Source organism: Bos grunniens, chromosome 8, assembly GCF_055505025.1.
Source record: "Bos grunniens cultivar Pamir isolate PY7600 chromosome 8, Bosgru_T2T1.0, whole genome shotgun sequence".
NCBI classification, from domain to species: Eukaryota; Metazoa; Chordata; class Mammalia; order Artiodactyla; family Bovidae; genus Bos; species Bos grunniens.
In genome coordinates, this window is record NC_141172.1 from 83,932,408 (window position 1) to 83,957,723 (window position 25,316).

General features: G+C 50.5%; 1 protein-coding gene across 4 annotated transcripts in view; it reads right to left on the reverse strand.

Annotated features, from left to right (window-relative positions):
- Positions 1 to 404: 404 nt before the first annotated feature.
- BICD2 (BICD cargo adaptor 2) overlaps positions 405 to 25,316 on the reverse strand; it is a 56,097-nt gene continuing 31,185 nt past the window's right edge. For 3 of the 4 annotated variants that reach the window (XM_086315593.1, XM_086315595.1, XM_086315594.1), the window contains exons 2-8: positions 23,628 to 23,840; positions 10,373 to 10,525; positions 8,248 to 8,682; positions 6,596 to 7,603; positions 6,193 to 6,344; positions 4,355 to 4,565; positions 405 to 2,513 (exon numbers count right to left, since the gene is read on the reverse strand). In XM_086315593.1, the coding sequence (XP_086171719.1) occupies positions 2,508 to 2,513; positions 4,355 to 4,565; positions 6,193 to 6,344; positions 6,596 to 7,603; positions 8,248 to 8,682; positions 10,373 to 10,525; positions 23,628 to 23,840 (2,178 nt within the window). In that variant the 3' untranslated portion in view covers positions 405 to 2,507. Of the gene's footprint in view, positions 2,514 to 2,578; positions 4,566 to 6,192; positions 6,345 to 6,595; positions 7,604 to 8,247; positions 8,683 to 10,372; positions 10,526 to 23,627; positions 23,841 to 25,316 lie in introns of those variants that run through there. The other variant, XM_086315592.1, reaches the window with a different exon arrangement.

Here is a 25,316-nt window from a genome sequence, read left to right on the forward strand (position 1 = left end):
ACCTTGAGCACATTCCTGCAGATGAACATGGTTTTGTGTTGACAAACAAGTAACTCCTGTTGCCTGTACCCATTCATTCCTGGGGTACAAAGACCAGGAATTTGGACGGCAGAGGACCCCCTTGTCATGTAAATCTCTTTGCTTCCTGATCAGGACAGTACAAAGGCAATGTGCTCTCACTGCCACACTGCTGGGTACTCACAACACGTGATGCCCATCACAGGAGGCAAGCCATGACTTCCCTCCCTCCCACGCCTCCTGAGATAGGGTGCCTCCAGTTCCCACCACCAGGGTTACTGACTGCCTAGTTTTCTTGTTTTAGGTGCTAGAATTACAGTGCATTGCTGCATCCACAGTCATCTGGAGCAGGGGGTCAGAGCAGCCACAAAGAACAAGTCTTGTGCTTTGTCTTTTTATTATTTTTTATTTATTGGTCCTACCAAAATGACCCTTTACCCAGGCCCACTGTTCCTATATGCACTGGCTTTACAGACACTTGTGTCATATGTCTGTGTCCCAGCTGGTGACTGATATCCCCTTCCTATTCCTTTTCCATGTAGTGCCTCATTTTCTCAAAATCTGAAGGCATTTTTGTTTGTTTGGGTCTGTGTAAAAGATCCTTGGCAGGAGAACATGCATATGATCTTAAAATAAAGACAACATTCTGACACTAAGGTAATGCACAGAAAAATACAGTACTCAGACATCATTGCAAATAAATACCCCATACAGATGAAGTTTTTGTAAATGTAACATTATTTCTTATGAATCAACACTGTAAGAGAAGGTAAAAACAGGGGTCCCTACAACTAGGAATAAAAATGCTTATTCCAGGAAACAGAATTCTTTCTTTCTTGCTACTTATATTATTATAATTTGTCCTGTATTTTGGAGAAGAGAGGACACTTTTTCTCATTCCTCCTCCTCGAGTACCAATTTGACCATTTGCACAACCTCACTTAGCAAATCAGGACAGGACAAAGATCTGGTTTGCTAAGGAGCTTCAGTGATTTCTGTTTCCTGAAATTAACAGTGATTAGTTACACCAAGCAAGAGAATATATAATGTCTCTTCTCACATTTGCAAAGAATACTATGGCTACCCCTCACCCCAGTGCACGGGGCCGACAGTGCCAGCTCCCCTGCCACCCACCCCACTCTTCACAAACGTGGCGTGTTGTTCACATACTTGCTTAGCTTGTCCCGTAAAGTCCATTTGGTTCCCAAAGCACACTCAAGGTTTATATTCACTTTCATTTTTTCAGCCCCTGAATTTGCAAGGATCTGCACAGTAAAGAATCACTGACTAACAGAATTTTGCACAATTGCTGTTTTCTTTCCCTCAATGAAGATGCCCAGATTTAGGTTCAAAGGTGTGTGCCTATTCACACCAACTGGTCCATACCAGCCTTCAACATTTCCAAATAGCTCTTTACTGTCTGTTTTAGAGAATAGACTACGCTGGGCCACCTCCCTCAACTGATGAAGGCACTACTGGCAATGATTACTAACAAAAAGGCGTTGAAATAGAACACCCTAAAAATCGAAGACTGTAGGATTTTCTAAGTGTACCACAATTTGGCACAACAACCAGAGTAACAAAACAATTCCAATTTGGAATTTCACTGGTACAGTTGTATAAAATTCTGTTAATCAGTCATGCTTCACAATGTCCTAAAACCCAGAAAATTCTGGAATTTGTAGGTAATACTACTCATTCAATAATTTATCTTTTTGTTTTCAAGTGCCTTTTACTGTTTAACCAGAGCAAAGGTCAAGTTTTCTTCTTGTTACACTGAACTATTCCTAAGAATAATAATAATACAATATGAAAAACCCCAGAATCGGAATACCCTGGATTTCTTAATGAACATGGCATTTAAAATCTGTAATTTCCAACATGAACCACAATGCCGTATAATCTAAAAGGCTGCTGAACCACAGTGTGGATACATTCAGCCGGGCTCCTTACCGGGTTGAAGCCTTCACCTAAACAGTCTAGAGCTACGCGCTAGGAGGACACGTCTGTGCCATGTGCTGATATCAGACCAACACACTGTGGGAGCTACAGGACCACGAGACAGACTACGGCATCTGAGACCATCTCTATGCCAGGGATTAAGGAAGCAAATATAATATCAAAATATCAAAAGTGCACAGATTGATTGGGTAAAAAAGGAGTATCTGTAATAGGGAGACCCCAGTGGTGAGTGTTTCTAGAGGGTTCCTAAGCAAGCCTGGTGGTCGCTGTCCAAGCAGGTTCTTCAGCGCCTGTACAAAGGCCTTTCCAAGCAGCAGCTGGCGGTATTCTCAACATTAAAGCTTTTATTTCCTCTGCCATTAAAAACTTGGGGAATGCTATTTTGAAAAGAATTGCAGTGGCATATCCAAAAACGTTTCTAAGTGGACTTTTAGGCTGCCCTTCCTTCCTCTGCGTGGACCATGGGAGAGGAAGGGAGGGGGGTGCAGTGTGACAGGGCCGGCGGCCGAGTCCTCCCAGCAGCTACTCTACAGCTGAAAATGGGAGAAAACAAGACAGCGTTAGAACTGGTCACCTGTCAGACAACTAAGCTCTCACCGAGCTGTGAGGGCATGGGTGTGTTAGTTGGCAGCAGAGAAGACCTGCATGTGTTAGGGGGGCCGCTGGCCCCGAGTGCCTCATGAAAACCCTTTACAAGTATGGAGAAGCTGTGTGCCAGGTTCGGCTAGAAGGCAGAAGCAGTATGCGAGGCCAGCAGGCAGTCATGCCCCTGGGAGTCCAGCTTGCAGAGGGGAGATGGCCTGACATCTTCTCAAGTGGGAGGGGCATCAAGACCTGACATCCCTTCTGCAAAGCAGCCTGGAGCTAAAGACAGGCACACAGAAGGGACAGGTGTGGTCTATCCTGCGTATCTTCAATCCGGCAGTTTGTAAAACCCATACTGGCATCTGGTGGGAACTGAGACATGCTCGGGAACTAAGGGAAAGAGTGGAATGGGGCAGACAGAAGTGTGCAGGGGAAATGCAAACTCCCCCTCCTGGCCACAGAGAGAGAAGCAAGGAGCTATTCAAGGTCTGCAGCCTCACGGCTGGTGGGCCCATGGATGACAGGGAGAGAAACACTGAGAGAAGTCCAGCTGCCAAAGCTCTGGTGTGGATGCAGCTCCTGAGAATGGGGGAAGTCCTATGACTGCCCTTCTGGTCTGTTACCACCCCTGCAACTGCACTGACGATCATGAACCATATTCCTCCTACTGTGAATCCTGAAACTTGCCCTGTCTCCACACAAAGCTCCTTTCCCACACCAGGCAGGGCTTCAGCTATAGCTGTGGGACCGAGACCCACTGTTCAGCCTGGTCTGCTGGTGACTCAGACTCAGCTTAGGGGTTTCCATAGCCCTGTTTCTTGGAGTCTGAAGCCCTGTGGGAGGAAGGCCTGATAATGGGCAGAGAGTGAATAAATCCACTTGAAAGCTGGGGACACCGTTAAGTTCAAAAAGATGGGCTTCCTGTGAGGACAGAAGTCTAGCCAGGCAGGCACTTGGGAAGCTTTTCTTTTTGGAAAAAACCCAAGCCTTTGGCCCACCAATTTGTCACCTTGCAGGCCACCAGACAAGCATACAAATCTCAGACAGAGAAGCTGAGACTGCTGAGCTCTGGTCTGGGATGTGGCTAGGCATGCCTGTGCCTCTTGGGCATGACTGGTCCCTGGGCTGGAGAACGTGGGGCTGCTCTTCCTCTGTGTTTAGGGGAAGGAATTCTGTAATTCTGTCCCAAATATAAACTGCAACGAGATGCTGCACAAACTTCATAACTTGCCAAGTGCAGAGTGTCCTCCAAGGCTGCACCTGGGACTCAGGCTGGAACCTTTAACACTGGTTTCTGGGTGCTGGGGCAGTATAACTGCATTAGACACATGCAGGGAACATGCAAGTTTCAATGCAAGTTTCAATGCAAGTTCTGCCCCTCCCACTGGGAGCCAACAGCAACTGGGCCCTGGAAAGCCACATTTTTGCAAGGACGTGTGGCTCCAACCCCACCTTGACCACCCAAACAAGAAAGCAGCTGCTGTGAAGGGTGGTCCCGAGGGATGAGAAACAGACGCAAAGCTTGCAGCGTCCAGGTGGAGTGGCAGGCTGCCTCTGCTAAATTCTTCCCTCTGTGCATTAGTCACAGTTAAGACCAGCCTAGCACCACAGTCCCGCTGCTGCCAGGTTAGTTGAGGTGAAGCGACAGGTGACGTGCGGCAGGTTAGCTGCAGCGTGTGACCTTGCGGCCCTAATCGCAGTAAATGTTATACTTCTCGCCACAGAGCACCTGGGCAGCAAGCCCAGCACCCTCAGCCCTGTCACTAGCACAGGCGCAGGTGTGACTTACACTCGGGGGGCCAGGCTTGGCCTTGGAGGTGGCCTTGGCGCGGCCCCTCCGGGTCTGCTCGTGGTCCAGCTCGAGCAGCTCCAGCCGCTGGGTCAGTGCCAGCTTCTGCTGGATGGCCATGCGCAGCAGTGAGTTGAGCGTCTTCTTCTCATCCTCGGCAGCTGCCAGCTGCCGTTGCATCTCATCCAACTGTGTGATGTACTCGTCACATCTGTGGGAAGGCGAGAGGCAGAGCGTGGCTGAAGGACCTGGGAGAGCCAGCAGAGCACGTGACCATGGTCCCCATGCTGAGAGCTCCAGGTGCTCGCGTGCTAAGTAGTTTCAGTTGTGTCCAACTCTGTGCGACCCTACGGACTACAGCCCATCAGGCTCCTCTGTCCAGGGGATTCTCCAGGTAAGGACACAGGAGTGGGTTGCCATGCCCTCCTCCAGGGGGATCTTTCCAACCCAGGGATCGAACTAGCATCTCTTAAGTCTCCTGCACTGGCAGGCGGGTTCTTTACCACTTGCACCAACCTGGGAAGCCGAACTCCAGGTGAGGGGACTGCGATAGGATTCATCAGCTTACTGAGCCACAAACGAAGAGGATGTGCCTTTCTGAGGTTTGGTTTTCTCTGAGAGGGACTCTCTAAAGCCAGTTTTCACTAAAGCAGGCAGTGGATGGTGCCCTTGAAGACCTCCAGCTGGCCCAGGGGAGCAAGTTAGGGGTGTGATGTCACTTGGCTCTCAGGATGTGGGGATAAACCCGAGGACAGGAATCTGTTTGTTCTTGGAACAGCCCAGGCACACAGCAGGTGCTTAGTAGTCTGGGACAAACAGCCAACAGGGCCTAGGAAAAGCACACGTGGGCGCCACAAACAGCCCCATTTTAGCATCTGCCAACTGACACGGGCCCTCTACCTGGGTAAGGATCTGGGAGAGAAATGCCCACTCTGGGTCTGCCCCTGAGGGAGTGTGGCTGGGGTAAAGGTGGTGGTGGGCACACCCACCCACCCACCCTACACCCCCATCCACCAAGGCCAAGGACCATCAGCAAGTTTCAACCTTTGCCCAGAGGTTTGCCATCTTGGCTCCATCTGAGAAGTCACACTTTTAAATAATACAAGTTAAGGGAGCAAAGGTCAACATACCATGTGCTAAGGGACTAACTGAAATCTTTCCCAAACACCGCCCAGAAGGAGGGAGCTTTGTCCCTCTCCTCCCATATCGCTGAAATGCAGGGAGTGCCCAGCACCTTGACACAAGGCGAAGCAGACCCTGAGCTCAGTTCCAACCTATTTAACCAGGAGTCTCAGCCTCCCAGCCCTGAGGACACACCAGGCCTATCCAGAGAACACTCCCCTGGTGCTTGACTGACTGTGGCCAGCAGATGGCACCAAGCCTCTCTGAATAGGGAGACACCCAGAACCAGGCCCCAAAGCAGCCTCCAGCTCCGCACTGGCCCAGGGTTCCTGGCCAAAGGACTGGCCTAAACAAAGATGCTGCCACCACCCCCAACAAACTCCACCTGGTAGGGTCAGAGTGGGAGCACTGTGGCCTCACCACTGCTGGGAGGGGAACCTTTCTTCTAAAATATACGAACTTTCCACCAAGTTCTGGAAAGCAAGCTCCTCATTTGTTATCAGTGGCTTGCCCACTTGCCTGCTTCTCCTTCGAAGCTCAAGCCTCCAGCCTGGCCACTAAGGACCCACCCTCATGGCCTTTTGCTTCCAACTTCCTCATTTTACACAAAGTGGAGACAAAACTTGGGCCCCTGGGTTTTCACAAATAGCAGAAATGGAAATTTCCCACAGGGCCAGGTCCCCGGGCTGCTGAGCAGTGACAGCAGTAAGCATTACCTGGTGGCAAACATAGCCCGCAGGGAGGAGAAGGTGGCCGCGTCCTCCTTGAGGGTCTTGAGCTCATTGCGCAGCTTCATCATGGTCTCAGTCACCATTGCCTTCTCGTTCTCATACTTGCTCTTTAGGTTGGCAAGGGCCACCTCTGCCGTCTGCGGGGGTCAGAGTTGTAAAAGACAGGCAGACGAGGCATCAGGAGGAGTCCGCTGCCTTGGTGAGCACCACAGATCAAGGCCCCAGCCAGCCCTGGGCCCCTGAGACCCAGCCCCTCCCCACAGCACTGAGGTGAGGTTTTCTCTCATTTTTTCTTCGAGCTGGGACAGGACAAGGTGGGAAGCCAGGGAGGCTGAGAAAGCCCCCACCCACCTACCCACCCCCTGCTGGACCCAAGCGCCATGCACACCTGCTTATTGGCCTTGAGCACCATGCGCAGTGTGGTGATCTGCTCCCGCTTGGTGCTGAGCAGTGACTTCAGCTTCAGGATCTCCTCCATGAGTGCCTCCCGGTCCTTGTCTGCAGCTGGGCCCAGCTCCTGTGAGGCTAGGCGCTGCCGTGACAGCTCCGTGGTGCGGTCCACGGCTGCCTGCAGGTGCCTGATCTGATCACGGATGATGGCAATCAGATTGTAGATGTTCATGGGCTCTCGGCGTGGATCACTCAGGGGTGAGGGCAGAGAGGAGCCAGGCGAGGGGCTGCTGTCCCTGGCCCTACCCTCTGCGGGTGGTGGGCCCTTGGGCAGGACAGGTGAGCGGCGCTCACGGGTCTCCGGGCTGCAGCTGCCAGTGCCAGCCTGGCCCTCACGGTAGTAGTCTAGCACCACACGCGTGGGTGTCTCATTGTTGCACATGCACACGTGGTGGTAGAGATTGGCCAGTTCCTCGCTGAAGGTCACCAGCTCATCCTGGGCCACGCTCAAGCTGCCTTGTGTCTCGCCGGCAACATCGCTCACCTTCTTCAGCTCTGTCTGCAGCCGTGCCAGGAGCTCACGGTCCTGGCAGCTGGCTTTCTCCAACAGGGAGACCTTCTCAGTGAGCGCCTGGCTCTCGGCCTCGTGCCGGCCCTTCTCCTCGGCGTGCTGGGCCTCGCTGGCCTCGTGTGCACTGCGCAGGGCCTTCAGCTGCTCCCGGAGGTCGCCCGCCTCTGCCACGGCCACACGGTACTTGCAGGCCAAGATCTCGGGCCCGTTGATGTCCACCTCGTAGTAGTCACCGTCTTCGTGGCTATCCCGCTCCTTCTCGCTGTCCAGCGCGGTCCGCCGCTCCTTGCTGGCCTGCAGGCGCCGCAGAGCACTCAGGTTCTCCGTGAGGCGGCTCACCTCCGCGTGCTGCTCAGACAGGGCCCCTCGTGCCTGCTCCAGCTGCTTCTGTGTGTCCTGCAGTGTTGCCAGCAAGCCCACCTTCTCCCGTTCCACCTGCAAAGGCAGAGAAAGGGACCATTAACAGCCCACAGGAGTCTCTGCCCTCAGAGAACCCCTGGTCAGTCCCAGTGAAGACCCTGTCCATGCCACATTCATCACCCTGCTGAGCTCTCTCTGATAAATATGGGTCAAGGTGTCATGTGTGGGGCCATGATGGCTCCTCCCCCTGCCCAGCTGTTTGTGGGGCCAAGTGAGTCCTTCCTTAGAGACATGCAGCAAACCAAGAGGCTGTGATGCAGACCCTGGGGTTCTGTTCTGTTGGGGCAAGAAACCCTGACGTGTCTAACGGACACAGCATGGGAAACCATATGTGGAGACCTCAGAGAGATGTTAAACCTCTGGTGGTGCCCAAACTCATAACCAGAAAACTATTTCTCTGGGCACCTTCCTCCTATAATGCTGCAGTTCCACTTAGGTAACAATACAGAATTACCTACGTAAAAGAAATGTAAGTAAAGGACTGCATAGCATTTAAAAAATTCACAAAGTGTCAGGCAAGCACTGTCGTGGTGAACAGCAGGTCTGGCCAACACCATCGAGGACAGCAGTGGAGGTGGGGATGGCGCACACGGGCCCAAGGCCCAGGGCTGTGGCACAAACCCAACGGGGTGGGGTCCCAGCACCATCCACCTGCTCACCTGCATTAGCTGCTGCTTAAGCTTCTGGATCTCAGAAATGTTGAGCTCACTGAGCAGGTCAGAAACGAGGCTGGGAGGGGGTGGGGTGAGACCGTCCTTGGTGGGCGTGGAGGTCTTGTTGTCCAGTGGCACCTTGCCCAGGCCACCGTGCTCGAAGCCATTGGCCAGGGCCTCGGCGTCGTCACCAAGCTTGAGGCCGTCCAAGGAGACGTGCAGGTGGCTGGTATAGAGGGAGTCATTGATGCTCATGTAGTGCGACAGCTCCTTGCGCAGGCTGTTCTTCTGCTCCCGCTCTGTCTTCAGCGTCTCCAGAGCCTCCTCCAGCTGCCGCTCCGAGATCTCCTTGAGCCGAATGGCGTCCTCCAGCTGGCTGTTGAGGTATTCAGTTTCCTCCTCCAAACGCTTGATCTCATGTTTGAGGCCCTCAAACTCCACCTGTAAAAGAGAGGTCGACACTCTTCTATCCCCACGGGATGGGGAAGAAGCACCATCGTAGTGACTGAACAACTGGGAGAACATGGATACTCAGAGGGTTGCAGGCATGAGGTGCACACAGGAAATGCTGAGCCCGCGCCTCGGACACGTGTGCACACATGAGCAGTGCAAAAGCATGCAACTTGCTCAGCACCAGAGGTGCCCTCTGGAATTCAGAACACACCCACACTGCCAATTTGTTAGGTGACTTAAAATGCTACCAAGTATATATTGACTTCAAATCCTACAAAACTTCATTATCACTAAGAGTTGATTAAATCTTTTAAGATACAAAAAATATGTATCTAGATGTGCAATGTGACCACCACTTCTAATCACATTTCAAAATGAAGGAACTAAAGCTCTCACTGGAGTGGGATGTGCCTTCACTGCACACACCACCCTGACTGAGAAAGGCCCGGGTACAAGTAGGGGGGTGGAGTCCAAAGCTGTGCATGCCAGGACAGTATATGCAGGCAGACAAGGAGAGAACTGACAGAAACCAATGCCTGGTGCGGGTAGTCAGGGCCTATGAGCAACTTAAAAACAAACTGGTATTATTCTGCAATATTTGTGCAAGAAACGAGGAGTAAACCACTCAGAGGCAGGTCGATTAGGGTCTCTGTGGGCTGAGGACTAGAGTAGGGGAACCCCAGGGAGAGGCCAGACTCCATGTGCCACTCATGGACTGGTTTCCCACTCCTCAGGATGCTTGACCCACAGATGAGCACAGCGTCACAGAGAGTCTGCCGAGCGGCCAGAGGAGGAGCTCTGGTGCCTGTGTTCCTGGGAGGAGATCCACTTCCTCTGGCTCCAAGGGTCAGAAGTTCTACTACCAGCGTAAACATATGGGCCCACACTTCCTTATGCTGGATTTAAATACCTGGGTCCCCAGTTTGGGGATTTCTGGGATAAAGGTCCCCCTAGTCCCCAACCTGTGAAGCTGGGGTTCTTGGACAGTTAGGTGACAAGGGCAGGCCTTGAAGGGCCTGGGTGTCTTGTCCCAGGCAGAAGTGACCCTCTTGTCCTCTCACAGGTGGAGGTGACCCTTCTGTCCCCATCCTGTCACAGGTGGGGAGAGGAGACCTCCTGTCCCTGACCTGTCCCAGGTGGAAGTGTTCCTATTCGTCCCACCCATTTTTATGTTACTTGAGAACATCATATGACAGCCTGGACATCTCCATACTGCTCAAGGGTCACTAGGCTTCACCCCAAAGTCCAGGACCATATGGGGTTCAAAGGAGTCTAGAAAACATGATACAGTGGGAGGAGTGGGTACACTGATAGCTCTAGGGTTCCAGAGGGCATACGGACATCTCTGGTCTCCTGTTGGCACCTGAAATGAGATGGAGCCAGACACCCAGCCTCTGGGATCTCTTGGTTTCACATCTTCATCACCTCCATTTTCCTCCAATTTTTGCTGGCTGACAATTGCCAGCCAACAATACAGCCGGAGGCTTTGTTTTTCTGGTCTTGAAGGGGCTGGGCCCTGCTGCCACACCCTTGAACCACAGTGGCATATAACCCTCAGCCTGAGTGCGGAAGGAGGGAGGGAATGTCTTCTGACCATGGAGACAGCAAAGTGAGGGTTAGGCCAGGCTGTGGCCCAGAGCTAATCTACCCGTCCCACCTGTGCAGCCCAGATACTTGCCTGATTCTGCCTCAGCACAGACACCTGCTTCTGCAGGCTGATATTTTCCTCCTCCAACTCCGAGTAGTCCTGCAGCAGGCGCGCCTCCCGGAACTTGTACTCCTTGATGTCATCCCGCAGGCGGCCACGTTGAATCTCTACATTCTGATTGATCTGCCAGGAAGAAGGTGGATATGAGAAGCCTGCTCTAGTTGGTCTCACCACTCCAAAGGCAGAAGGAGCTCAGTGCAGCCAGGCCCACCATGGTAGCCACACAGCCAGGACTTGGAATCCCAGGCTTGCCGTGGTGTCCAATGTAGCCACCTAACAACGAGCTGGGGCCGTGAGCTGTGTGGTATAGGGGTGAACAGCAGAGAGTCTCAGCAGCTCTGACCCCTGGTTTCTTGATATGTAAAATGGGGTCTAAAGTAGTTCCTCTGTCACATGCTCCTGGCAGCATGCACTGGTGCAGTGCTGTGGAAACAGTCTGTAGATACTCAACAGTTCAGCACAGGGTTAAAGCTGACCCAGCAGTGGGCCTCAGCAGGCACTCCAAAGAAAGGAAAACACATGTCCACACAAAACCTTGTGAGTGAATGTTCAGACACTATTCATAACAGCAAAGGCAGAAACAACCCAAATGTCCACCAACTGAAGAGATAAACAATATACGGTATATTTATACAACTGGACGTTACTACACATGCTGTAACACAAATGGACCTTGAAAACAACATGAGTAAAAAAGAGGTGTTGGTGTTCACTTACCTTATGACTTCACTTATAGGAAATATTGAGAATAAGCAAACCCAGAGAGACTGAAAAAGCAGGTCAGTGGTTGCTGGGGCGGGGACAAGGGGAAGATGGGAAGGAGAGTGACTGTTAATGGGGTTGCTTCTTGGAGTGATGAAATATTCTAAAATTGATTTGGGATGATGCATGAATCTGTAAATATACTAAAATCCACTAACAGCATATTTTCAAATGGGTGATTTGTAAGGGATATGAATTATCTCAATAATTCTATTAAAAAAGTCCCTGCCTCCAAGTTGTCTAGGGGATTCAAACATGCACGGAGACGGGCAAGTGCAGACCTGGCATGAATTGTGCAATCAAGACCGTGGGGGATTCTCAACCAGCTACTACTCTGTGCCAAGGGCCAGGACCTGGGTTCCTTGGCCAACATTCTGGAGTCATTGTATACATTGTAGGATTAGCTGCAGCCCAAGGTTGGTGCCCCTGGAGGCAGAATTGTCTCTGAGGCAAACTCTCCATCTCTCCTCACATTCTCTGTCCCAACATTCTACGCAGCCTCCCCTACACACCTGCAAAGATCTAATGCCCACCCCCTTGGCTAGAAGCACCATCACCCACTGGGCCCCAGAGCTCACTCTGTCCTCTCCCAACACAGCAGCATCTCTGCTGGTGCTGAGGTTTCTTGTGATCCCACTGATGCATACACTTTGCAGACAAGATTCTATGATTCCACATAGGTACACATGGAAAAGTAATGTTGGATTGATGAAGTGAAATAGGACCAATAAGAAAAGAAGAACACAACAAAAAGGGGAACGAGTTATCACATATATCAAGTACTCCTGACAAATGCTTACTACCAAAATCTCCAGCAAATGGACCGATGCAGTCCCCTCATTAAGTGAGCCAAGGAGGTACCCAACAGATGACATGGGGCGCAGGCAGAGCAGCGGCTGTGCAGCGCTGATGTCTGAGGAGGCCTTACAAATAGCAGTGAAAAGAAGAGAAGCGAAAAGCAAAGGAGAAAAGGAAAGGTATATCCATTTGAATGCAGAGTTCCAAAGAATAGCAAGGAGAGGTAAGAAAACCTTCCTCAGTAATTAGTGCAAAGAAACAGAGGAAAACAATAGAATGGGAAAGACTAGAGATCTCTTCAAGAAAATTAGAGATACCAAGGGAACATTTCATGCAAAGATACCCTCTAAAGGACAGAAATGGTATGTTAGGTATGGACCTAACAGAAGCACAAGATATTAAGAGGTGGCAAGAGTACACAGAAGGACTATACAAAAAAGATCTTCATGACTCAAATAATCACGAATGTATAATCACTCACTTAGAGCCAGACATCCTGGAATGTGAAGTCAAGTGGGCCTTAGGAAGTATCACTACAAACAAAGCTAGTAGAGGTGATGGAATTCCAGTTAAGCTATTTCAAATCCTGAAAGATGATGCTGTGAAAGTGCTGCACTCAATATGCCAGCACATTTGGAAAACTCAGCAGTGGCCACAGGACTGGAAAAGGTCAGTTTCATTCCAATCCCAAAGAAAGGTAATGCGAAAGAATGCTCCAACTACCACACAACTGCACTCATCTCACACACTAGTAAGACAATGCTCAAAATTCTCCAAGCCAAGCTTCAACAGTACGTGAACTGTGAACTTCCAGATGTTCAAGCTGGATTTAGAAAAGGCAAAAGAACCAGGGATCAAATTGCCAACCTCTGCTGGATCATCGAAAAAGCAAGAGAGTTCCAGAAAAACACCTATTTTTGCTTTATTGACTATGCCAAAGCCTTTGACTGTGTGGATCATCACAAACTGTGGAAAATTCTGAAAGTGATGGGAATACCAGACCACCTGACCTGCCTCTTGAGAAATCTATATGCAGGTCAGGAAGCAAGTTAGAACTGGACATGGAACAACAGACTGGTTCCAAACAGGAAAAGGAGTACGTCAAGGCTGAATACTGTCACCCTGCTTATTTAATTTACATGCAGAGTACATCATGAGAAATGCTGGGCAGGGGGAAACACAAGCTGGAATCAAGATTGCCAAGAGAAAGATCAATAACTTCAGATATGCAGATGATACCACCTTTATGGCAGAAAGCAAAGAACTAAAGAGCTTCTTGATGAAAGTGAAAGAGGAGAGTGAAAAAGTTGGCTTAAAGCTCAACATTCAGAAAACTAAGATCACAGCATCTGGTCCCATCACTTCATGGCAAATAGATGGGGAAACAGTGAAAACAGTGTCAGATTTTTTTTTGGGGGGGGGGCTCCAAAATCACTGCAAATGGTGACTGCAGCCATGAAATTAAAAGATACTTACTCCTTGGGAGAAAAGTTATGACCAACCTAGACAGCAATTAAAAACCACAGACATTACTTTGCCAACAAAGGTCCGTCTAGTCAAGGCTATGGTTTTTCCAGTAGTCATGTACGGACGTGAGAGTTCGACTATAAAGAAAGCAGAGCCTGAAGAATTGATGCTTTTGAACTGTGGTGTTGGAGAAGACTCTTAAGAGTCCCTTGGACTGCAAGGAGATCCAACCAGTCCATCCTAAAGGAAATCAGTCCTGAATATATATGGGAAGGATTGATGTTGAAGCTGAAACTCCAACACTTTGGCCACCTGATGCGAAGAACTGACTCACTTGAAAAGACCCTGATGCTGGGAAAGATTGAAGGCAGGAGAAGAAGGGGACAACAGAGGATGAGATGGTTGGATGGCATCACCGACTCAATGGACACGAGTTTATGGACATGAGTTTGAGTAAACTCCGGGAAGTGGTGATGGACAGGGAAGGCTTGTGTGCTGCAGTCCATGGGGTTGCAAAGAGTCAGACACGACTGTGCGACTGAACTGAACTGAAATTACTGATTGGTGAAATGCAAGGCTTGTCAGGAAAGCAAAACTCCTGAGAGGCAAAAATAAACAAAATAACACAGTGTGAGCGGTAACCTGAGGAAACATACTTACTTGCTTCCTAACAAAATTCTACATACACCTTGACTCTGGCCATTTCCCTTACTTACCACCCAACTGATTGTTACAATTAATTTTAGTGTCAGCTTATCTAGGCCCTGGCCTCCAGATATTTGGTCAAACACCAGTCTAGGTGTCACCATTCAGGTATATTTTCAGATGAGATTAACATTTAAACTCACAGACCCACTGAGTAAAAATGTGGATCCAGTCAGTCGAAGGCCTTTAAAAAAAAAAAAAAAAGATAGCCTTCAGACTGTAGCTGCGACATCAGCTCTTTCCTGGGTCTCCAGTCAGATGGCATAACCTGCAGATTTTGGATCTGCCAGCCACCACAACTGAGTGAGCCAATTCCCTACAATAAATCTCTGCCTCCCACCCCCTGACCCAGCACCCTGCAAAACACATACCCCTATCCATCTGCTTCTCTAGAGAGTCCTCGTTAACTCAGTGATTGATATATAAGAATTGTGCTTTGGATATCAGAGAAGAAAAAGAAATAAAAGGAATCCAGATTGGAAAAGAAGTAAAACTCTCCCTGTTTGCAGATGACATGACATGATCATCATACCACACACAGAAAATCCGAAGGATGCTACCAGAAAATTACTAGAGCTAATCAAAGAGACACAAGACCTGTATGCAGAAAACGATAAGACACTGAGGAAAGAAATTAAAGACCACACAAATAGAGGAGAGAAACAGTATGTTCTTGGATTGGAAGAATCAATATTATGAAAACGACTATACTACCCAACGCAATATACAGATTCAATACAGTCCTTGTCAAACTACCAATGGTATTTTTCACAGAACTAGGACAAAAAAATTCACAATTTGTATGGAAACACAAAAGACCCCAAACAGCCATAGCAATCTTGAGAAAGAAGAATGGAGCTGGAGGAATCAATCTTCCTGACCTCAGACTATACTACAAACCTACAATCATCAAGACAGAAATATAGAAATATATTTCCATATATAGAAAACAGAAATATAGGCCAATGGAACAGATTGAAAGCCCAGAGATTAACCCATGCACTTATGGGCACCTTATCCTTGACAAAGGAGGCAAGACTATACAATGGAGAAAAGACAGCCTCTTCAGTAAGTGGTGCTGGGAAAACTGGACAGCTACATGTAAAAGAATAAAATGAGAACACTTCCTAACACCGTACACAAACATAAGTTCAAAATGGATTAAAGACTTAAATATAAGGCCAGAAACTATAAAGTTCTCAGAGGAAAACATAGGCAGTATAATCTTTGACATAAATCACAGCAAGATCCTCTTTGACCCACCTCCTAGAGTAATAGAAACAGAAACAAAAGTAAACAGATAAGACCTAAATAAACTTAAAAGCAACTGACAAAGGATTAATCTCTAAAATATATAGGCAGCTCATATAGCTCAATACCGAAAAACAAAGAGCCCAATCAAAAAAATGGGCAGAAGACCTAAACAGACATTTCTCCAAAAAAGACATTCTCCAAGTTGTTCAGTTGCCAAGTTGTGTCCGACTTCTTGCAATCCCATGAACTGCAGCACGCCAGGCTCCCCTATCCTTCACAGTATCCCTGAGAGTGATGGTATCTGACCATCTCATCCTCTGCTGCCCCCTCTTCTTCTTTTTCCATCATTTTTTCCCAGCATCAGGGTCTTTCCCATTAAGTCGGCTCTTCGCATCAGGTGGCCAAAGTATTGGAGCTTCAGCTTCAGCATCAGTCCTTCCAATAAAATATTCAGGATTGATTTCCTTTAAGATTGACTGGTTTGATCTCCCTGCTGATGGCCAATAATGAAAAGAAGTTGAACACTGCTCATCATTAGAGAAATGCAAATGACAATTATAATGATGTATATCACCTCATACCAATTAGAATGGCCATCATCAGAAAAACTACAAACAATAAATGCTACAGAGGATGTGGAGAAAAAGGAACCCTACTGCACTGTTGGGAATGTAAACTGATACAGCCACTATGGAGAACAGTGTGGAGATTCCCTAACTAACCAGGAATAAAACCACCCTATGACCCAGCAATCCCACTACTGGGCATACACTCTGAGAAAAACACAATTCAAAAAGACACATGTACCCCAGTGATCACTGCAGCACTATTTATAACAGCCAGGACATGGAAGAAACCTAGATGTCCATCAACGGATGAACGAACAGAAAAGATGTGGAACATATACATGCAATGGAATATTACTTGGCCATAAAAAGGAACACATTTGGGTCAGTTGTAGAGAGGCTGATGAGCCTAGAACCTGTTACAGAGTGCAGTCAGTCAGAAAGAGAAAAACAAACATTGTATATTAATACATATACAAGGAATCTAGAAAAATAATAATGATGAACCTATTTACAGAGAAGAAATGGAGATACAGACACAGAGAACAGACTCATGGACTCAGCAGGGGAAACAGAGGGTAAGACAAATTGAGAAAGCAGCATTGACATACATACAATATCATGTGTAAATAGGAAACTGGTGGGGAAGTGCTGTGTATCACAAGGAGCCCAGCCTGGTGCTCTGTGACAACCTAGAGGAGTGGGATGGGGAGGGAGGCGCACCAGGAAGGGGATATATATATAAAATTATGACTGATTCATGTTTTTCTACAGCAGAGACCAGCACAGCACTGTAAAGCAATTATGCTCCAATTAAAAAAAAAAAAATTGCCCGCTCAGTATGGGAAGACATAGGAGTTAAGATGGTGAAACAGGGGCAGCAAGTGGGAGCTGTTGGTCAATGAAAAATGTAAATGGACTTTACTTAAAACTTAACAGCTCTCCTCAATGAAACAAGTGGTCCTAAAGTAGACAGAAAAAGGACAGAGGGGGAGACAAGACCACGGGCCAGCTTGACTGCCTAGTCGAAGCCATCTGCACCCCAGAACCTGTGCGCCCAGGCTGTACCGGAAGCCTCTGCTGAGCTGCACCCTAGCACAGTCTGCCTGCACAGGAGAACCATTTTTGTTTTTTATTGAGATATGATTCACGTCCCATAAAGGTCACCCACTGACAGTGTACAATTCCAAGGTTATAGTTTATTCATAGCTGTGCACCATTACCTATTCTAGAACATTTTCATTACCCTAGAAAGAAACCACACACCAATCAGCAACCACCAATATGCTTTCAGTCTGTGAATCTGCCTTTTCTTGGCGTTCACAGAAATGAACCTGGACAATGTGTGGTCTCTCTGCATGGCTCAAAAACCCTTTCACTGGCGCTGTCTCCATCCTGGCACCGCTCCGGCAACCCTAGGGGCATGACCCCTTCCTTCAATACTGAGTACGGACTGTGCTGGGTGCTGCTCTAGGCTTTGTGTTGTTCACTGAGGCTCCCTAAAGTTGCCCACGTACAGCACACACATTGCCAGCTGGTGTCAGCTGCTGCTGAGGGAGGCCCTGATGAGGCAAGGAGGAGTGCTATCCTGAGGTCAGGTCTGGGGATCTGGACTGCAGAGAAGTTAGCACTCTACACTGCAGAAGCCCCATCATAGTGCGGCTGGAGCTCAGGCACAGGGAGGGAGCACCACCCTGCACAGGAGTGCTCCAAAGCTGGTCTGTATCGTTCCCCAGAGGAATGGGCAAGACATTTAGCCAGGTCGCAGCCCAATCCCCAGGAAAGGCCTGCGGCCCCAAGGAAGCCCAGGGTGGACATGGGAGTAATGCCCCAGTCCTGTCAGACCTGCAGAGCCTGCACAGGAGGAGGTGATGGCAGAGGCAGAGCCTGGAGCAATGTGAACACAAGACAAGGGTCTGCAGGTTGCTGCCACCCAGAAGCTGGAAAGGTTCCACGTGGAACATGGTCCTGACAGCACTTTTATTTCAGATACAGAAAACTTAAGAGAATAAAATCTTGTTGCTTGTGGCAATCTAATATGGTGGCCCCAAAAACCAAATATACCAATTTAGGTTTAATACCAGGAAAAAGATGCCACTGTAACAAATACCCAAAAATGTGGAAGTGGCCATGGAGCTGGGGATGGCCACAGGCTGGAAGAGCTTAGAGAGCAGGACAGGAAAAGGCCAGTCTGCCTTGAGACTATTGGTAAAAAAAAGTAATTGTTTCAGGTGACTCTGGTGAGGGTCAGAGAGGAGTCATAGAGAAATAGTCCATTGTCTCAGGGGATGCATGGACTATCATGAAATAACACTAGGAGAGATGTGAATGCTAGCGGTGCTCCCTCTAAGGCCTTAGGAGGGAATGAGGAATGGCAGAAAGGCTTGCTGTAACGTGGCAGAAAACCCAGCTGAGCTGTATTCCAGTGCTGTGTGGAAAGCAGAATTAGTAAGCGAGGAAGATGGATGAACAGCCTGGGAGATTCTGAAGCAGAAGGTTAGAAGTACAGCCTGGTTTCTCCTTGTTGCTTATAGCAAAGTGGGAGAGGAGACAGAAACCGAAGAAATAATTGTAAGCAAAACAGAACTAGAACTTGAAGATGTGGAAAATGCTCAGCTTGTCCTTATTGCAAAAAAATGAGAAAGCATTTTTCTGGAGACAGCACCAAGGGTATGGCTTACAACTCAGCCACCCGGCTGGGAGGCCAGCAGGCCCACTGCTCCCTGGGTTCCAGGAGTCAGAGGAGGGGGCCAACAAAGACTGTTCTCAGGCCCTGAAATGCTCAGCTTCTTACTTTCTGGGACCTGCAGCCCGTTTATTCTTTCCTCTTCTCCCTTCTGGAATAAGAGTAACTCTCCTTTGCCTATCCTAACATTGTATTCTGGAAGCACATAATTTGCACAGGGAGGAATTTCACCCCAGGATGGACCATCTCAAAGTGTCAGCCTTTCCTAATTTAGTGAATTTGAGATGTGATAAGGGATTTGAAGAGTTGATGCTGGAATGGGCTAAGACTTCTGGGAATGAGACGAATCTATTTCACACGGAAAATATATAAATCCTGAAGGCCAGAGGGTAGAATGTTATGGGTTTTAACTGTGTTCCCTCAAAAGATATGCTGAAATGATAAGCCCTGGAAGGGGTGAATGGGATCTGACTTGGAAATAGGGCCTTTGCAGATACACCCAAGTTAAGATGAGGTAATAGGGGTTAGAGTGGGCACAAATCCAAGGGCTGGTGTCCTTCCAAGATGGAGAGTTGGAGACACCCAGGGAGAAGGCCACAGGAAGACGGAGGCAAAGACTAGAACACAAGGACTCCCAGAGGCTGCCAGGTGCTGGCAGAGGCACAGGAAGGACTCTCCCGCACAGCCTCCAGAAGAAGCCATCCCTGCTGACACCTTGATTTTCTGTTGTCTTCAGCCCTCAGTTTGTGGTAATCTGTCACAGCAGTCACAAGAAATGAACACAGGTTTTGGTCTTATCCCACTGAAAGCTGGGGTCGGGCATGGGAAATGAACCCTGAAGACACAGGAGAGCCCAGAGCACCCGACAGAGCTAAGTGAAGTGGAAGAGGAGCCCCCAGCGCTGTCAACACTGTGCCAGGTGACCCACCTCTCATGGCAGGGTGCTGTGGTTGCCCCCACCAGAAAGCTGCCAAGGGGCAGTCCCAGACAGGTGACTTCACTCACTTGGCACGTATGCCCCTGGGGAGCCACCAAACATCTGTACTGCAAGTGTGCTGTCACCCAGACAGAACCACACCTGGAGAAGCAGCAAGGAATCAGCAGTGAAGATGGCTCAGACTGGCTCAGGCAGGGGTAGGGCTGAGGGGCCCGTGTGGGAGACTGCGCTGAGGAAGCAGTGACTCAGCCTTGCCTCCACATGGAGGCGCTATGTGAGGTGCTCAGGAAAGCGAATGCCCTCGAGGGGTAACCATACCTTGGCTCACTTCCCAGGGCCTTGTCTCCCCTCTGAGAATGGAAGGGATGGTAACTGGAGGAGAAGCTGTGGCCCCTGTGCATCCATCCGCAGCACCAACCCACCCTGCTGCAGGTCACACAGGCTGGCCACAGCTAACCAGTCTACCTAACTGGTCTTCCTGCCTCCAGTCAGATGGGACAGGCTCCCACAACAATTAGCTTTTGCTCTCTCATCTTGTTTTTCCCCTGCTTAAACACTGAACTGTATCCCCTTGCTGGCTCGCACTGCTCTTGGCGTGCTGTGGCTATGAGCCCCTAGCCTTGCCCAAGCCCCTGTCCCAGTGCTTCCAGCTGCCTTCTCGCCCTCTGTGAATACACTAGTGGGCGCACGCTCACTCCTCTGCCAGAATTCTCTGCTTACTCCTCCCTCTTTCCCTGCTAAGTCACGCTGCTTGGGGAGGTGCTCAAACATGTGCGGCTTGATTTCACGTGACCACCCAACAGAGTGGAAGCCAAGAGGAGAGTCTAAACCCCACCAGCTCCCCAAAGGTTTGCACATCAGGACTAACAAACCTAGAAAGCCCTCCAGGCTGCGATGAAGAAACTCAGATCAGCTTCCCCCATGGCCTGGGCAGATTCCACCTTCTCAACTCAGAACTGGAACACAGCCTCCTGTCATAGCAGTGGAGCTGACAAAGGAAGTATGGGCCCTTACAGGTCTGCAGGAGAGCTTCTGGACAGCAAGGCGAGGTGCACCCAGGCTACAAGCTGGCGTGGCAGGTGAGGGCACTGCCGCTGCCCTCAGGGGAACCTTTGCCTGGCACACACCCAACTACCAAGGGCTCAAACAAGCTCCCACTGGCCATTGTGGGGTTTGATTGAGAGAAGCACCTTCTCTCAGGTGAGCCTGACAAGAGCAGCCTTGATGATGCACAGCAACCAGGGACACAGGAGGCCTTGGTCCAACAGGGTATAAACCAGATAGTATGCGGGGTACCATCTTAGCACCCCCTGTAGGCCCTCCCTCACCAATCTGACCTCCTAGGGGGCTGCTGGATACCGCATCTGAACCAGCTGGATCCAGCTCTGCTCCCTGGGAGGAATTTCCATTTCCTTATGGAGTCCATTCCCTCGGGACTCATCTGTGTGCCCCCTCCAGCTCCTCCTCGGCTGCAGGGCTCACCCCTGACTTTACCCCTTACCCTTGCTGCTTTCTCTACAAACCCAGGGCCATTCCTCTTGACTCTGGACTGCCAACGTGACATTCTCCACTCAATCCCCTGGATCTGGAGCGTAGGTGTCCTTCTGTACAGGCCTGTCCACACCACAGTGGAGAGCCCCCTGGTGCCTGGGGCTGCTGCTCCGGATCTAGCACCCACCACTTCAGCTTGTGGCCAAAACCCTGGCTTCCTTTCAGCCGTTCCTAGGGGCCCAGATGCCACCATAGCAAGAAACAAGTATTTCTGGCTCCTAGCCAGGACAAAGGAGATGGTAACAGATACGATTTCTCCTGGCACATCTTTGCCACTCACTCTTAGGCCTGTGAAGGGCCTGATACATGCAGAGTCCACCAGGAGAGCAAGGCCAGGGTCCACTGGGATGCTAATTTTACCTAAAGGGGTCACCCCCTGGGCTGATGATGCCCACCCCCTCCTCAACTCACAGTTCTGCTTCTCAAGGCAGCCCTCATCACCCCTCTCAACCCCTTCCCAAGGCAAATCTGAGGAATGTGCAAAAGACTTGACTCTGTCATCCGTCAGCTGGATCTGATCCTTGGGTCTCTCTCTGCTTCTCTATATGCAAAATGGGCCCTCAGGGCATGTCCCAGGGCAGAAGCTGGCAGGGTCCATTCACACACAGTGCAGAGGTCAGGACCCAGTGACCCTGGGTGAGCAGTCAAACCTTCTTCACCTTGATCTCCCAACCTGTGAGATGAAGGAAATAACTGGATGCCCACAGGGTCACCCAAAAGACAAGTCACAGAGTAGCTGAATTGTCCCCCACGCTGAGCATGTTTGCCATACGTGTCACATGACCGAGGCCTCAAGTTCCTCCTGGAGAGCTGGGCATGGGATGAACCCCTAAGCCAGACATCACAGGGTGGAAGGACGGGGGTGGGTCAGAGGGCACAGCACAGCTGGCCCCTCAGTCACTGAACTGGACAGCAGCAGGAGCAGGCACCAGCAGGGAAAGGCCTGCGTGTGGAAGGGGCATTTCCTGTGGAGACTGTGCAGAGCCTGCTTATCTGGATCACTCCAAGACAGGTGCAGGCTGGTGCTCCTCAGGGGCAGCGCTCAGTGTTGAGCTCTCAGGATCTAGGCTCCTCAGCCTCAGTACAGGCCTCCTGTAAGAGCGGGCCTCCAGGGCATAGCCCCAGAGGAGCTCCACACAGCAGCTCAGGCAGAAGTGGCAGGACCAGGATGAGCAGAATAACTGGAGAGGGATGGCAGCAGAGCACAGGCAGAGCCAGCAATGGTGGGGACACTGACCAGGGCTCTAGTCTGAGTAGGCGGTGACGGAGAGCCTCCACTCCAACCAAGAACCTGGCATGGCTCCATAGTGCCTGCCTGACAGTGATCAGGGGCACACAGGCAGGGCCTCAGGAGAAAATGTACTGAGGATGTATGGGGGTGGGGAGTCGAAGGCTTCCTCCAGAAGCACTAACAGGAATGGCAGGAAACCTGACCCCACCAGACCAGTTCTTCAATAGCAGCATGTGGGACTGGCTTAGTTCATTTCCTGGCGCCAAAGCCAGTAGTCAGCAAGTCCCCTGCCACTCCTCTGGGGAAGAGGGAAGCTGCAGAATGAGTCTGGGCTGGGGAGAGCATCTGCATTGACTCTTTTAGGAAAGGGCTCGTAGCTGGCCATGAGGCTAGCCTCCCCCTTAGGTGGTCAAATCTACAGCTCTGATAGTCCCTTCTCCCCACCCTAACCAGAGAGCTCCCGTGTGAAGATATGAGATCATGCACTTCTCCTGGATTCAAGCCAAGTTCCTCCCCAGCCCACAAGTCTTGGTGACCTCTGATCCCAAACCAGGATGGATGACCACTTCCCACTGCTGCCAGTTCCTGGGCTCTGTCCCAAACCTTGCCAGTGTCCCTCCCACCCCTGTGGAACCCTGATTGCCATATACCATCCCATCTGAGGTGTCGACCTCAGAGCTGACCACCACTCAAAACCATCTGCTGTTCTGGTCAACCCCTCCCCACCCCTATGGAGAACAGAGGTTAACAAGGCCCTTCCTGATGAGAACTTGGGGATTCTGACAGTAGGGTACCCTAAAGCCACGGCCAGGACTACAGCTCAGGTAGACGTCTGGTCATGCCTGCTCCCCTGCTGCTGCCGCCCCACCCCACCTTGGGAACACTGGCCCAGCCTCCCACCTCTCTCAGAGGGTACTGGCTGCCCTGCCCCTCCATCTGCCCAGGCCTCTGACGGCCAGGCCCCTGTTAGGGGCCAAACTGATCCTCAGAGCTGTTTTTAGTGGCCTCCCTCTGACTTTATTGTCCCAAGCTGGGAGGTAGACACTATAATTACACTGCTCACATGAGGAACCCAGGACGCACATCACCCCAAGTGCAGAGATGGGACCCTGCCATCCCCAGACCTTTCTGGACCACCATGGACCACAAGAAGTTGGGGTAAAACAATCTGTGGGTGGCCCTGACCCCCGCCCCCTGCCAGGGAGCACTTACTTGTTTTCCCACCACCCACCTAGAGTCAAGCAAACGGCCCCAGTTTCACTGGTTACCTCCTTCAGCTCCTGAGCCACTGAGGCCAGACGCTCATTCTCCGACTGCGTGTTGGCAAGCACGTTGCGCAGCTGCTTCAGCTCTGTCTGCAGCTCTAGCACCTTGCGTACATAGTACTGCTCCTTGGAAGCTGACTCCTGGATCAGACTCTCCTCTCGGCTCTCGCCATCTGCAGCCACCTTCTTATGGTTCGTGTGGGCCTGTCCAAATGCCTGTAGAGGATGAGATGCTCTTGAGAGAGAGCCTGGAGGCAATCCTGTGGCCAGACATGCAGAGGAAAGTGGGGGGACTTTTCCCACAGGAGAAGCAAGATACCTAAGTGCGACATGAGGGCTATGAAGTTACAGAAAATCTGAGGGTGGGGCTAATGAGGAGCCCTGGTAGGATAGGATGGTGGGAGTGGCTGGAGGAACTGGGACAAGGCAGGGATAGGAGGTCCCAGCCACCGTCTCTGCCAGTGTGGCCCCCATCAGCAAACAGACCCCTGTCCTGGGTCCCAGCAGGGAAGCCCCCAGCACTAGGGTGGGTCTGAGGTTCTCCTCCAGATATGGAAACCAAGGTTCAGGCAGTGCCCTTCCCTTGATTGATCCTGATTCACTCATCCTGGAAGACACCTATACCAGGGGAGGCCTGAGAAGGTGAGAGAGCCCAAGCCCAGTACAAGTGAAGCTTGTGCCAACTGATCCCCACATGTGTCCTAATTGGGAGACCCTGCCCACCTGCCCAGGACCTGGGCACAGAGCTGAAAATACCCGAGGGGAGAGGACCCACCACCCCCAGACCCAGCAAGGGCTTTGGGCTCTAAAAGCAAAGGATCTTGCAGTGGCTCAGGGAGTAGCCCCCATGAGCAAGTACAACCAGAACTGGTGCTGGTCTGCCCAAGTCCATGCCCCAGGTCCCGGCCAGCTTGGACGCACCATCATGCCCTGTTCATCCAGGTGTCACAGCCCCAAGCGAGCACCTTTGCTTCTCTTTCCCTCCCACCCTGCGTCATCACAGTAGCCAGGACACGGCCCACATAGGCCTCTAGTGTGCATCCTCCCCAGGGACCCCGTCCTCACTGGCCACCCCACGCGGACCTCTGAGGGGGAGACCCTGTCTCTTTACCCTGGTCCTCACTGGCCACCCCACGCAGACCTCTGAGGGGGAGACCCTGTCTCTTTACCCTGGTCCTCAGTGGCCACCCCACGCAGACCTCTGAGGGGGAGACCCTGTCTCTTTACCCTGGTCCTCACTGGCCACCCCACACAGACCTCTGAGGGGGAGACCCTGTCTCTTTACCCTGGTCCTCACTGGCCACCCCACACAGACCTCTGAGGGGGAGACCCTGTCTCTTTACCCTGGTCCTCACTGGCCACCCCACACGGACCTCTGAAGGGGAGACCCTGTCTCTTTACAGGGCTCCTGGCTCACAGAAGGAAAACAAAAGAGAGAGGGCTACTAAAGAGCAAGGAAAATGATGCCTTTATTTCTTGAGAGAAATACAAACATTTTCATTAATTTATTATTTAATATGAAGTCTAGAAATCCAGTCTAAGAAACAATTGGGAAAACATACAAAGCTATGTATATAAGCAAAGCTCATATGTATATGAGCAGGACTATGTGTAATATAAAAAATAAAAATGTAGAAAGCGACTTGATTCTCTATCTGAATAAAGTAGGGTAGGGTCAGGTCAGGGTAACTG